The sequence below is a fragment of the Setaria viridis genome, chromosome 2 (genome assembly GCF_005286985.2).
Source record: "Setaria viridis chromosome 2, Setaria_viridis_v4.0, whole genome shotgun sequence".
NCBI classification, from domain to species: Eukaryota; Viridiplantae; Streptophyta; class Magnoliopsida; order Poales; family Poaceae; genus Setaria; species Setaria viridis.
The window spans coordinates 6,085,109-6,100,262 of NC_048264.2; the positions used below are offsets into that span (position 1 = coordinate 6,085,109).

Below are 15,154 nucleotides of genomic sequence, written 5' to 3' on the forward strand. Positions count from 1 at the left end.
AGAAGGTGAAACTTGTTGGTGATAAATTGGACGAGGAGTATTCAGTCCTAACTGAGTAGGACTAAGGTGGGGGGCAAGGGTATCTTTGCTTCGCTAATCCTGCTTATCGAGAAGATGAACAAGCATGGTTATTCATTTCTCCATCTAACTCTAGCTCAGCTTATGGTTGATAAGTATGGCCAATTTGTTATTGCGGAGGGAGCTATTCTGCAGAAATCTAGCAAGCGCGTTATGTCAAATGCCTACTTCAATTGCGCAGCTATATTTGAGTCAATTATCAGGCACACCAGTGGTAATTCTGTTGATATTCCATTTGGGGTTCAGAGATTCGCTCAAACTGCTGAGGAAATTCTGGACTAACGTTATTGAACAATTAGTATGGATTCTCCTCCTCGTGCATCTCTATAGAGTAGCAAAAGTTGTTGTGGCATTTAACTAACTGTTTGAATTTAAATTTTAAATGATGGGTACAAATAGGGGTTCAAGAGCCTTCGGCACATGCAATGTGTTCAATTCCGTTTCTGTGTAAGTTTATTCAGGAGTGCGTTTTATGTATTTTGGAGATATTTACACACTTCGATTCAAAATAGGCCATGACTTTGAATTATGAGTCACATATAACTTTGTTTGTGTCAATGTGATTTGGAAATTCAAAATTGTGTTATGATTTTACAATGACCAGAGGTACATATTTATACTCTGAACTAACAACTTCTAGAAGGAACCGTATCAAAACTATCTGATACGAAATATCTAAACAAAAAGAAATATTAAGATACACGGACTCTAACTTTCCTTACGTAAAGTCCTAATTAATTAAGCTTCCTTTTTCGTACTGCTATCAGGTCCTTGCTCATTCTTTCTTCCACACGTGGGCCTCTAATATGGCTTGCTTGTTTCAGCCAACTTGCATGTATGTGCCAGATTTTTCCTTGATCAACTCACATATTGATTAGGACCTTCCAATATATATACGCATGCAGAGACTAGTCGCATATGACACCGATGACCTCATATTCCGTATTAAGGGATTCGATTAAAATCTGGTATGAACACAGGCCCCCCAGTTTCGGAGTACTTCATGTTCCGAAACTAATTATAGAAATCCGATGATTCGGTGTCAACACAGGCCCCCCAGTTTCAGAGTATGAAGGCTTCATGTTCCAAAACTAATCGTAGAAGTCCGATGCTTGTCTTTAGAGGTAATGACGTCTGATTGCAATTTGTAAAGCCGGCCACGTATTTTGCATGCAAGCATCCTGAATATTTTAATAGTTGTTAGTCCCTTGTAATCTGAAACGAATACGTTTGCTTGCAATGAATTTTCTTTCCCATCATTACGCCTTCATAATTAGCTTGGCACTAAATCTACCTGAATAGCATGTAGTCGATAGACATATCTTATCGGCTTCCAACATCAATATTATAGTTTGATTAGTCCCACCAGGCGTGCCAAAATGTATTGACGCAAAATCCTGACAGTGGTGGACCCTGCATCAGCACATGAAGACCCGGGAGGTCTGCTTAACTCCCGTGCAGAATCCAAATCGGCGCGCGTGGTGTGTGCAGGCGTGCCAGTCAGTTTGACCATTCAACTGATAAGGAGATGATAGTCGTTGTGAAGTCCGAGGCAACCGGCCGATCAAGCTGATATAATCCTGGCAAAGTAACAATAATGGTGCAACAAAATAAATTATGACAAATATATTAGTTGTGAAATCGATTCCAGTACCTTGGTGAATGTGAGTGATTCATCGGCCATCCAGCCGATTTAATATAATTTACAATAACCATCAGCCAGACGGCCGATAGAAAATAGGATGCTGTTGAGTTGTTGCCCCACCATAACTAGAGCCACAAGCCGATGAGATCTAAACTAATGTCACCGCTAATATTTCTACGTGAAACCACAATGATGTGCCCGGTAATTGTAGTCTAGAAATATTTAGCAGGACATTAATCTGAACCCTACTAGCCAATGAATCCAATCATAACGGAACTTACACCCAACAATACTCGAAGGATGGCCAAGATCAAGATGCAACAGCCTATTAAAAACAGATCTCTCGTCTATTCCGACAGAATTAATAACAATTAATATGTCGTAAACGACAAGACGATAGAACAGATAAATACCAGCCGATGCAAGCTTAATCAATGCAGGATAACTGGTGAATACCGTAGATCGAGACAGAAGCGATGCATCGAAAGTCAAAGATCCAAGATACTCGATAACTGGTAGATGAAACTAGACGAAACCACAGCGATGTGCCTGGTGGTTAAAGCCTAGAACACCTAGTGACGGAACTTGCAGCTCGCCGGAGATCGAGGTCGATGCAGCCCAGCTTGCTAGAAGGAACTCGTCGAGAAGCTACATTACTCCTACTCCTAGGGCAATGGCGTAAAGTCGAAAGGTAAAGGTAAATATGTTGTATTATTGATCGTGTGATGATTTTACAATGATCGGAGGTACATATTTATACTCTGAACTAACAACTTCTAGAAGGAATCATATCAAAACTACCTGATATGAAATATCTAAACAAAAAGAAATATTAAGATACACGAACTCTAACTTTCCTTACGTAAAGTCCTAATTAATTAAGCTTCCTTTTTCGTACTGCTATCAGATCCTTGCTCCTTCTTTCTTCCACACGTGAGCCTCTAATATGCCTTGCTTGTTTGAGCCAACTTGCATGTATGTGCCAGATTTTTCCTTGATCAACTTACATATTGATTAGGACCTTCCAATATATATACGCATGCAAAGACTAGTCGCATATGACACTGATGACCTCATATTCCGTATTAAAGGATTCGATTAAAATCTGGTATCAACAGGTACATGCAATGTGTTCACTTCCGTTTTTGTGTAAGTTTATTCAAGAGTGCGTTTTATGTATTTTGGAGACATTTACACACTTCGATTCAAAATAGGCCATGAGTTTGAATTATGAGTCATATATAACTTTGTTTGTGTCAATGTGATTTGGAAATTCTGAACTCACGTTATTGAACAATTAGTATGGATTCTCCTCCTCGTGCATCTCTATAGAGTAGCAAAAGTTGTTATGGCATTTAACTAACTGTTTGAATTTAAATTTTAAATGATGGGTACAAATAGAGGTTCAAGAGCCTTCGGCACATGCAATGTGTTCAGTTCCGTTTCTGCGTAAGTTTATTCAGGAGTGCGTTTTATATATTTTGGAGACATTTACACACTTCGATTCAAAATAGGCCATGACTTTGAATTATGAGTCATATATAACTTTGTTTGTGTCAATGTGATTTGGAAATTCTGGTTTCGTCAGCTCCGCAACGTCGACTACACCCTCTCCTTCGGCGACTCGGTTTGGCTCCCTGCGCTTCCCAGCGGCGTCCAACATCTCGTGCTCCTCTTCCACAGCAGCTTCGATTGGTTGCCCCTGCGGCTTCTCGGCCACTACGCCCTCCTCTTCGACTGCTCTTGGTCGCGCCTTGGGGATCTCTTCTTCCGCACGATGACACAACACATCGTCCTCGTCTTCAAGGCCCAGTCCCATGGCTGTTGATGCAGCTCTCAGTGAGGAAACAAACACCACCTCAGGGTCTGAATCCAACATGTGAGTGCTACTTAATTGCCATTTCAAATTAGTAGGCTCACGTTATTGAACAATTAGTATGGATTCTCCTCCTCGTGCATCTCTATAGAGTAGCAAAAGTTGTTATGGCATTTAACTAACTGTTTGAATTTAAATTTTAAATGATGGGTACAAATAGGGGTTCAAGAGCCTTTGGTACATGCAATGTGTTCAGTTCCGTTTCTGTGTAAGTTTATTCAGGAGTGCATTTTATGTATTTTGGAGACATTTACACACTTCGATTCAAAATAGGCCATGACTTTGAATTATGAGTCATATATAATTTTGTTTGTGTCAATGTGATTTGGAAATTCTGGAAGGATTTGTCAGAAACAGTTGCTGCTTGTGTTAAGTGTGCGTATTTGGAGCTATAAGTGTAGTGCAACCACTAAGGGAAACAAGTAAAGCTAGAAAAACTCTCAGCCACCTACATGCCGACACCGCCACCACGCTGCCACCGCCACCTACATGCCGCCACCACCATGCACATGCCCGCCACCGCAGAGGCTCCTCCCCTCGACCCGCCGCCGCCGAGCTGCGGATCTGGCCACCGCCGAGCCCCCTCCTCGAGCACATGCCGCCGAGCATGGATCTGGCCGCTGCTAGAGCACCCTCCCCTTGAGCCGCCGCTGCCGGAGCCCCCTCCCTCGATGCGCCTCGCCCGGCCGCCGGATCTCGCCCGCCGGTGGGGAGAGCAAGGGGGAGGGACCTCGCCCGGCCACCGGATCTTGCCCGCCGGTGGGGAGAGGGAGGCACGGTGGGAGAAGGAGGGGAGGGAGGAGGGAGGAGGAGGCCGCCGAGCTCTGGCCGGATCTGGCCGCCGAGCCGCTGAGGAGGGTAGGGGGCGGCGTCTCGTGTGAGGAGGGGAGAGGGCGCGAGAGGGAGCTGAGGAGGGGAGGGGCCGGGAGGGGGGAGGGGTGCATGGGTGGGTGGGGGGTTAGGCCACGTGCATTTGGCCGGGTGGAGTGTGCATAAGTAAAAAAAAGGGTTTTCCGGGTGAAAAAAAATACTAGGAAAACTCCACTTTGTCGAGTGTTTTTAGATCGGCACTCGGCAAAGAGATTGTTTGCCGAGTGTTTGAAAAAAAATACTTGGAAAAAAACACTCGACAAATTTAAGGTTTCCGGTAACGAGCATGTTTGTTTATTGTATTCTAGGAAAGACAAATACTAATTCCAGTCTACACAATGAAATTTTAGTCTAGCGCTAAATGCCATGCATGAACGCTAATTGGCAATGTTCTATCTTCTGCAGAACATATGCCCACGGCATGTTTGATGATGTAAATGATGAAAATGGATACCTTTTGAGTATTTTTCAAATCATATGCCAATTGAGAAGGTGAAACTTGTTGGTGATAAATTGGACGAGGAGTATTCAGTCCTAACTGAGTAGGACTAAGGTGGGGGGCAAGGGTATCTTTGCTTCGCTAATCCTGCTTATCGAGAAGATGAACAAGCATGGTTATTCATTTCTCCATCTAACTCTAGCTCAGCTTATGGTTGATAAGTATGGCCAATTTGTTATTGCGGAGGGAGCTATTCTGCAGAAATCTAGCAAGCGCGTTATGTCAAATGCCTACTTCAATTGCGCAGCTATATTTGAGTCAATTATCAGGCACACCAGTGGTAATTCTGTTGATATTCCATTTGGGGTTCAGAGATTCGCTCAAACTGCTGAGGAAATTCTGGACTAACGTTATTGAACAATTAGTATGGATTCTCCTCCTCGTGCATCTCTATAGAGTAGCAAAAGTTGTTGTGGCATTTAACTAACTGTTTGAATTTAAATTTTAAATGATGGGTACAAATAGGGGTTCAAGAGCCTTCGGCACATGCAATGTGTTCAGTTCCGTTTCTGTGTAAGTTTATTCAGGGAGTGCGTTTTATGTATTTTGGAGATATTTACACACTTCGATTCAAAATAGGCCATGACTTTGAATTATGAGTCACATATAACTTTGTTTGTGTCAATGTGATTTGGAAATTCAAAATTGTGTTATGATTTCACAATGATCAGAGGTACATATTTATACTCTGAACTAACAACTTCTAGAAGGAACCGTATCAAAACTATCTGATACGAAATATCTAAACAAAAAGAAATATTAAGATACACGGACTCTAACTTTCCTTACATAAAGTCCTAATTAATTAAGCTTCCTTTTTCGTACTGCTATCAGGTCCTTGCTCATTCTTTCTTCCACACGTGGGCCTCTAATATGGCTTGCTTGTTTCAGCCAACTTGCATGTATGTGCTAGATTTTTCCTTGATCAACTCACATATTGATTAGGACCTTCCAATATATATACGCATGCAGAGACTAGTCGCATATGACACCGATAACCTCATATTCCGTATTAAGGGATTCGATTAAAATCTGGTATGAACACAGGCCCCCCAGTTTCGGAGTACTTCATGTTCCGAAACTAATTATAGAAATCCGATGATTCGGTGTCAACACAGGCCCCCCAGTTTCAGAGTATGAAGGCTTCATGTTCCAAAACTAATCGTAGAAGTCCGATGCTTGTCTTCAGGGCTAATGACGTCTGATTGCAATATCTAAAGCCATGTCGACTCCTCTTGAAATATAAAGAACACCACCGGCTTTGCCGGCAGTAGAAACAACAGATTAGTCTGTTGACACCAAAATTTGGTGCAGTAACCAGCAAGCTTTTGTTGTCAACACAGGCCCCCCAGTTTCGAAGTATGAATATTTCATGCTTCGAAATTAATATCCGATAAATTCTATAAGCAGGCGATACTATTTTTCTTGAACCAATCGGCCGATGCAATTTTCTTTATTTGTCAAGCAGTCAATCGGCTTATACTATTTTTTTTATTGGCCATTGGCTCGGAGGCCGATATATATATAGTTGGCCGATATTATTTTGAACCAAGCCGTTGATACCATTTTGCTTGAACCAGCAGCCGATTTTTTTTTTGAACCAATTAGGAGATCACCGACATCGGCCGCTCTTCCTCGTCTACTTTTATCTATTTCCTGCATGTCGGCTGAGGTGCCCTTCGGCTGCTCTTCCTTCTTTTTTTTTCTTCTTTCATTTATTCATTTGCGAATCGGCCGGAACTTCCATCGGCTGGCTGCTCCCTTCTTTTTTTTATTTCCAACTGGCCGACGCTAATCGGCTGATGCCTCTCTCTGTTTTTTTCTTTTAATTCCAACAGGCTGACGCTAATCGGTCGATGCCTTTCTCTACAATCGGCTACTGTATATTTTTTTAACCAATCCGCTGATGCTTCTCTTCAATCGGCCGATGAACTCGATACAGCCGCCGAATATACTCTTTTTATCTGAATAAACATGTGAGTCTTATAACCGTGTCCCACCATCCTTATATGCTGGCTGCTTGAAGTAGGCCAGGCGCGCCGCGGCCGCGGCGATACGAACGCGAGCAGGATGATCGGCGCGTTGTTGATGCCGAGCATGACGCATCAGCCGATGGGGAGCGTGGAGTATGGTGTCAGCCTCCAGCTTGTATATTCCATTGGGGTTTAGAGATTTGCTCAAACTGCTGAGGAAGACAAGGACTCCCCATGGGTACATTACGCTTGCTCATCCATCATTGTTGCTCTTACATACTCTTTCACAAGCATTCTTGGATGTCTATGATTATGTGATGGATATCCTACCCGATCGCAAGGCTAAGGTGGTGGTGAAGGCGCTGTGCCCTTCGGCCGCTTTCTGGGATAACATATTGAAGAGGAATGAGTTGTTACAAGAGTGGTTTAAGCACAAGTAGTCATGCAGTCGTTTTGACACTAAAAATCCATGGGATTTGCTCACTTACCTTAGAAATGTGCATTCGCATTCACTTGCTTACCAGGGAACTATGAGATACACCAAAGATGATGTCAGGCTATTGGTGCAGTGCAAGTTTTCGAGAGTGATGTCAACCTTGTACTGGAAGCTGTGGGAGCAGAAGGTCCTCACCGGCATTGAAACTGAAACATACTTCTGTTTACCTGGAGGGTCTTGCTGCCCAAAACCAGGCTTTTGCCTAAGGAGAGAACTGAGGCTGCTGGTTAAGCCAGAGGAAGTGGACAAGATGATGATGGCACCAAGGAAAACAAAGAAAAAGAGTTAAAGGAGACCCAAGAGGTAAAGATCTACCTAACCCCACCACCAATCCAGCATTCCCCACCTTAAGAGCAGTGTCAGGGGAATGTCTCTCCCCCTGATCAAGTTTCTTTTTATGTGAATATGTGTGATCAAATTCTACATGGTTGATTTGCTCCTTAGTTTTATAGCTGAGTGACCCTCTATTTGTCCTAACTGTGCTTCTTTCCATTAATTGCACACTGTTCGGCAAGGCTAAAAGTTAGAGTTTATATATAGTCTTGGGAAATAAAGTCGATGTACATATCTGTGCAATGTGTATCAGAGCATTGTATAACCGAAGTAGTTTGCAACTATAGGAAGTGTTGCTAGGTGGGAACTGTTGCTTAGTTTCAGTGGTATTGATTAATTAGTTTATCCTTTATATTCAATGTTTTGTCCCCAAGTCCTAAGAATGGTACCCATTTAACTTTTACTGATTATCAACTGGTAATAATGTGCAGACTACAGTCTTGACACCAGAACCGGGAGACTAGGGATTCGTTACTTGCCTACAAAACTCTGGCCCGGCATTTCGCTCTTCATGAAGTGGAGAAGTGTTCGTCTATAGCTTCATTCTGCTGCTGTGCAATATGAGCCTTGTTCAAGCTTTCTGCTACAATTCTGCAACCTGAGCCTTGTTCAAAGGACATGCAACAACTGCTCAGACCTATTGTTCATAACTTCAGTAGGATCAGACATATGTCATTTTGCGTAATTTCCCTTTCTTTTTTCACTTGTGCTCTTTCTGACCGTTGATTTTGGGTTAGAGTTTTGATGTTCAGTTTTGACGGGTTCTCACCATATTCTTCATTCCAGTTGGACCGACCATTTAAACATTAATAGTTTCTCATTTCAAATAATTCCTTGCTAAATACGATCTCATTCTCTTTAGGTGATTGCAAACTATAATATCATGCTCAGCTAACCATCTATTGTGGCATGCTTTACAATCCACATGGGATTATTTACTTAACTAATGACGCTTGAGTTCGTGTCCCACAGCCGACTGATCTCTATCATAACTCCATAAGTGTTCTCTTTTTTATCCATCCGATTCAAGTGGTGAATCGGGTCTCCGCAAAGTGAGAGAGAGATGGGCTGGCCGACGCGGCAGCTGAAGCCCTGCGCTTCCTACACCGATCGACATGGTTCGACTATGATCTATCCATCCATCCAAAGCTCTGAACTTTCAGGTTTCAGCAGCCAGCCACAGCTACTGCTCGTGCTGAACATGACCACGAACGAAACCCTCCTGATCCCGCTCTCAGATGCGCATTTTTTTCGCAATAGTTTGATCATAATTCATAGCGCATAATCACAGGAGAATTCTCTTTCAGATTGCAACTGCTGCACTCACGACGGCAAGAAATTCAGTGGAGCTTTTGCAGAAAATCTCCAACACTTACTTTTATCGTTGCGTTATGTTTGGGCAAACGGGCATCTAGGATTGCAGTAGACAAGAAATCAGATAGGTGAACACAAGAAATCAAACAGGTGAACACAAGAAATCACACAAATGATAATTAAACATGGATACCGATCAATTCTGCCTGCAAAATTGATTAGTATAACCATACAGTAAGACACCAGGGGATTATTATCGCCTACAATACCAAGAAATGTGGGTCGATCAGGAAATCAGGATCATCGTTCACAGCAGTTCGGCCATCCCGCGGCCGAGGCTGTAACGCCTGGACTTGTGCCTTATCATGCTGAGCGCCCCTTTGCTGCCGCGCCCAATCTCGACGCCTGTAAATACCACGAAGCTGTCTACATCCACGTGACGGTTGCTCTTCTCCCGGCACCAGCCTTCCTCTGCCAGGTCGAACAGCCGGGCGACGCAAAGCTTGCCCCCGCCGAGAGGCAGAAGGAACGCCATGATCGGGACCCACCGCGGAGGCAGTGGTGGCGTGAGCTCGTCCCACACTGTGTGCACCACCGGTGGCCTCGTCGGCATCGCTGCGCCAAGGTCACAGGCAGCCAACTGCCTGCACTCAGACGTGAAGCCGAACCAGAGCGCGTGCTCCGGGACGTACTCAACGTGGCCATAAAACGGCAGCGCCCAGTTGCCGGCCTTGCTCCATAGGCCGCTTGTTGTGTCAAAAGAGAAGGTGCCACCACCCTCAGTAGATATCCAAATCTGATCACCGACCACCGTGTAAGCGCCGATGACATAGGGGCCCTTCCCGTTTCTCTCATAACAGAGCCTGCGGTGTTCCTCGTCGACCTCCACCTTCCCGCATTCGTTTCTATCAAGGGTATAAGGAGGTGGTGGAAGAGGGCGCCAGTACCACTTCTCGTCGGTGTAGTCGGTGGAAATGTATTGCTGATCTCGAGGGTGGTGGACTAGGGCCTCGAAGGGATGGTCTTGCAGAGGGTTCCTGTTGAGGAAGTAGAGGCCGTCGCCGACGGTGATGGAAACGGGTGCATACTTGGGCTCATGCGGCATGGGCATAACCCGGATGGCGCGGGCGGCGGCGGCATATAGCAAAGTGTTACCATCTTGATCCGTGGATATGATGTCGTTGCTGCTGCTGCCTAAGGATGCGAAGTGGATGCCCCCGTACGGCTCATAGGATTTATAGAAGGATATGGCTGCGGGAGGCAGCCGAGCGTCCTCCATGATTGGCCTGTTATTTGCAGCAGCAGTATCTTCTGCTGCTGCCAATGCCTCTTGTGTTGTTGGGTAGAAGCACCTCCAGGGGTTGATGCGGTGCAGAGTAGAAGCAGGGTGATGGCCGGTAAAACTACCAACAATCAGATTAACGAACCGGCGGGTCATCTTATTCGATTGCCGAGCCTTGATTCGATTGCCGAGCCTGTATAATTATTTCTCCTCCCTCAATTAGGGAGGGAAATTTTGGTCAATATCCTGGTAATAAATCAAAACGATGATTAATTTTCTGCGTGTATGACACCCAAGTAAAACGAATTTCTCACCTTGTAATCTGCTTGCCTTGTAAAATTGCTGGATCGATGTACGAGGACAGTTGGTAGTCTTCTTCGGCGGAGTTATCGGGCCTGTTCGCTTCAGCTTATTCACCCAGCTTATCAGCCACCAAACAGTGTATTTCTCTCACAACAAATCAGCCGTTTCAGCTTTTCAGCCGGCTTATAAGCTAAAGCGAATAGGCCCGAGAATAGGATTTGGGTTCACCAAGCCCCGATATAGTGATAGGCCGGCGTGGGGGCAAGCGATCCGGGGCGGCAGGGAAGAAGGTGAGAGGGCACGGTGGAGGCGAGATCCGGCCGGCGAAAGGAAAGGCCACGGCAAGAGGCTAATGGGCGGGACTTGTGGCGGCAGCGTGTACTGATTAGGCTTGTGGCGGCGTGTACGGCAAGAGGCGCTGGCTAGGGTTGAGGAGTACTTGTTTGGATTATGGTCTTCTGGGTTCTGCCATCCGAAGGAACGAACACGGGCCCGACGGTCCATAAAAACATTGGGTTATAAGCAGTCCAAAACACCTTCTCCGCAGGCTGCCTCGAAAGCCTACCCGATAAAGCCCATCATAGGCCTGCTGCATTTTTGTTAGGCCTGCCTGATCAGGCCCGTCATTTGATTTCCTCCAGAGATTGGCTATGGCCCGTTTCCCTCGACCTCGACAGACTGGCCCCACTATAAAAGCATCCGGAACCCGGCACGATCAAGAGGTGTGGGCTGTTTCAAACTTTACCTTTTCATCTGTTTATGCGCATTAAGCATGTTAACATTATCTGTGTATTAAACAGGGCGAGGTGGAATTTCGAAGTGTCCTGTATGTCCCAGGAATGGCACCCCTTAGTAATGAGGAGATAATGAATCCAAAGACCAATTAAAAACATCCGATTGTATGTCAAAAGAGTATTCATATCAGACGACTTTGATGGCGAGCTGGTATGTTTCCTTTTTGTATAATTATAGCTGTCCATCATGTTAGACAACTTACAGCTGGCATGAACGAGTTACTGAATGTATCATTCTCTACAGTTTCCCAGGTACTTAAGCTTTGTGAAGGGTGTAGTCGACTCAAATGATTTCCCTCTGAATGTTTCTCGTGAGATCCTTCAAGAAAGTAGAATTGTAAGTTCTGGAAAAATCTCTCATATAATGTATTTGATTAACATAGCATATGCAGGGTATGTTGATGTTCAAATTTAATGGTTACTGTCCCTATGTTTCAGGTCAGAATTATGCGTAAGAGACTCGTTAGGAAGACATTTGACATGATTGAAGAGATCGCCGAGAAGGATGACAAAGAGGTATGAGTAAAGAGTGAACCTTTTTTTTTTGCATCCGCAGCTGTTAAATTATTGAATTCATGTTATAGCTTGCTGTCACTCATGCTGCAGGACTACAAAAAATTCTGGGAGAGCTTTGGCAAGTTCATGAAGCTTGGTTGCATTGAGGACACAGGAAATCACAAGCGTCTTGCACCATTGCTACGGTTCTACTCTTCCAAAAACGAGACAGATTTGATGAGTCTCGACTAGTATGTAGAAAACATGCCTGAAACCCAGAAGGCAATCTATTATATTGCTACGGATAGTCTTCAGAGTGCAAAGACTGCTCCTTTCTTGGAAAAGCTGGTTCAGAAAGATATTGAGGTATGAGGACAACTTCGTTATTTAACAGATAATCTTTTTCCTCTTGTGCTACAGTTTGGTCATAGTGATCTTCTTTCTTTTTGTAGGTTCTTTACCTCATTGAGCCGATCGATGAGGTTGCCATTCAGAATTTACAGACATACAAAGAGAAGAAATTTGTCGATATTAGCAAAGAGGACTTGGAATTGGGTAAGTAAAAATTTAGTTGCTATATGAATCGATATGAACTCTTTGGATTTGGCAATGGTCAGACTGATACATGGCTGGTACAGGTGATGATGATGAGGACAAGGAGAAGGAAAGCAAGCAGGAGTATACTCTTCTATGCGACTGGATAAAGCAGCAGCTTGGTGATAAAGTTACTAAGGTCCAGATCTCAAAGCGACTCGGCTCTTCTCCATGTGTTCTGGTATCTGGCAAATTTGGTTGGTCAGCCAACATGGAAAGGTAATTTATTGGTTGAGAATTGAGATCCCATACAACCTGAATGTTACCCTAAAACTTGTTTTCCTAACATGCGATTCTTAAATCCGATAGGCTCATGAAAGCACAGACACTTGGTGACACGTCAAGCTTGGAGTTCATGCGAGGTAGACGAATTTTTGAAATCAATCCTGACCATCCTATCATCAAGGATCTGAGCGTAAGATTTTCCTTCACTCTTCTACAACAACAACAACATAGCCTTTCAGTCCCAAGTAAGTTGGGGTCCAAGCAAGTTGGGGTAGGTTAGTGTTGAAACCCAACAAGAATTATGCCTTGTTCTTCACTCCTCTCTGTTAAAATTTTACTACTTAGTTTGTTCTTTTGTGATACTCTATACCTCAATGTGTAAAATTCATTTGTGTAGCATGCTCCTTCTACTCATGTAAATCACAAACTGTCACAGGCTGCTTGCAAAAACGAGCCTGAAAGTACTGAAGCCAGGAGGGCTGTTGAGTTGTTATATGAGGCTGCCCTGATATCCAGCGGGTATACTGTAAGTGCAACAAACCTATGTACTTGTTGATGACCCATGGCTAGGATGATAAATATGACTGTGACGTGATGTTGCCTTCTGTTATCCAGCCTGAAAGCCCAGCGGAGTTGGGAGGCAAGATCCACGAGATGATGACCATGGCCCTTGGTGGGAGATGGGGAAGGTCGGATACGGAGAACGCTGAAACTACCGCTAGCGAAGCCAGCGTTGAGGTTGATTCTTCTGAAGGTACAGTGACAGAGGTGGTTGAACCCTCTGAAGTGAGGACCGAGAGCAATCCGTGGAAGGATTAGGGAGTTCTGCAGCTGCAGGCAAGGATTATGCCTTGAAGGTGTATGAGCACGGCACAGAAGTATGAACCAGAGCCAGATTTACGAATGAGTTGAGCAAGAAAAGTCAAGTCTCGCTAAGACCTTTGGTGTTATAGGATAGATCTGGTTCGGTATGTGCTGCGAAGATAAAATTTTGTTGGTTACTAGGTACGTGCGTTGCGACGGGCAAAGGGCAACAATGTTTTCGTGAGAATTGATTGAAAAATATCCATTTCTTTTGCAGTATTAGTATAAAACAAACAGCAATTATTTGCTTCTCCTATCCCATCCCGAAAAAAATTACTCAACATACTTTCATGAAACAACAAAAATATGCAGTTCTTTGCTCTGGAAATTTCAAAATGACAGTACAATACTAAGTCACTTAATTAGTATATACGATTCAACATACACATTATGCTCTTAGTGGCAATTTGAGGCATAGCTGCATCAGTTGAATCAGCAGAACTAAAAGAATCTGTTTCAACTCACAGTAGCTACAGCTCACAAAAATGATGCACTATCAGCTTCGGATTCACCTCCTCACCATGGAGGACATATATCAAAAACTACTAAACTATGCACGTCCATGCTCCTATCCTACCATTTAAGACACAAAATTCTCAACCAATAACCCATAGGCAAATTCCATGGGCACGCCTAGGTGGAACTCCTGGCCTCATTGTAGTCTAGTTGTAGACTTCTCCTTGGAGGCATATCAACACTGTTCAAACAGTGCATTGGTATTGATATTATGTTATCGGATAGAAGCATCGGAACATGTTGTAAGATAGAAACTTACCAAAATATTCCATCGAATATGTTTGCCATGGTGATAGGTGATAGATGACTACACAAATAATATCAGTATCATGTGAGTCCAGGCATACTGAATGAACTGGTACTTGCATGCCTTTTTCTTTAGTGTGACAATAAAACAAAAAACCCTGAGGTCGGGGAGCGGGACGTTCTCGCATGTTGTATGCTGCTGGGCCGCTCGGCGCGTCAGGGGCCTTTGAGAGTTGCTTTTGTGGGGTTACCCGTGGTACACACACCCGTCAATCAGGCCTTTGAGAGTCGCTACGTGACAATGCATATGTATGAGAGAGTGATGATGATAGCAACTCAATTAGTAGCAACTCAATCCTATAACAAGTTTAATTTGCAGGAACTCATTCATGCAACAAGATGGCTCTATTTATCTTTCAACACCACTTTCTCATATAACATTGAGAAGTCATTTACTGAGTAGGAAAATATACAAATATCTACATAAGGAAACATAAATATAACCATCAAGATTCTGTTAGCAACATTTTAATGGATGATCAAGCTACTGATAAGGAGCACGAAAATAATTTGCCAGCTCCTAATTTCAACAGCAAGTATTGTTAATCAATTAAACTAGTTCAGTACTAGAATAATTGTTCTATCATCATATAGCTGACTCAACCTATAAACATATTACAGTAAAAGTTTCAGCATGATTAGACCATCAAAGAATTTATCATAAATCTAACATTGCAAAACTGCACATATG

The 15,154-nt window shown here is 43.7% G+C and overlaps 2 protein-coding genes and 1 long non-coding RNA gene across 3 annotated transcripts; 2 read left to right on the forward strand and 1 right to left on the reverse strand.

Moving 5' to 3' along the window:
• Window positions 1-9,238: 9,238 nt before the first annotated feature.
• On the reverse strand, window positions 9,239-11,288 carry LOC117846203 (uncharacterized). Its single transcript, XM_072291928.1, has one exon. It carries the CDS (start codon window positions 10,520-10,522, stop codon window positions 9,392-9,394), a length of 1,131 nt encoding a protein of 376 aa, XP_072148029.1. The 5' UTR covers window positions 10,523-11,288; the 3' UTR covers window positions 9,239-9,391.
• A 479-nt stretch (window positions 11,289-11,767) lies between these two features.
• LOC140220111 (uncharacterized) lies at window positions 11,768-12,515 on the forward strand. Its single transcript, XR_011897476.1, has 3 exons — window positions 11,768-11,979; window positions 12,070-12,324; window positions 12,411-12,515. It is a non-coding gene; the product is annotated as an uncharacterized lncRNA (long non-coding RNA).
• Window positions 12,516-12,583: 68 nt separating this feature from the next.
• Window positions 12,584-13,596, forward strand: LOC117844016 (heat shock protein 90-5, chloroplastic-like). The gene is made up of 4 exons (XM_072291773.1): window positions 12,584-12,771; window positions 12,862-12,967; window positions 13,214-13,303; window positions 13,393-13,596. The coding sequence occupies exons 1-4, from the start codon at window positions 12,584-12,586 to the stop codon at window positions 13,594-13,596; spliced, it is 588 nt and encodes a 195-aa protein (XP_072147874.1).
• The last annotated feature ends 1,558 nt before the right edge of the window (window positions 13,597-15,154 follow it).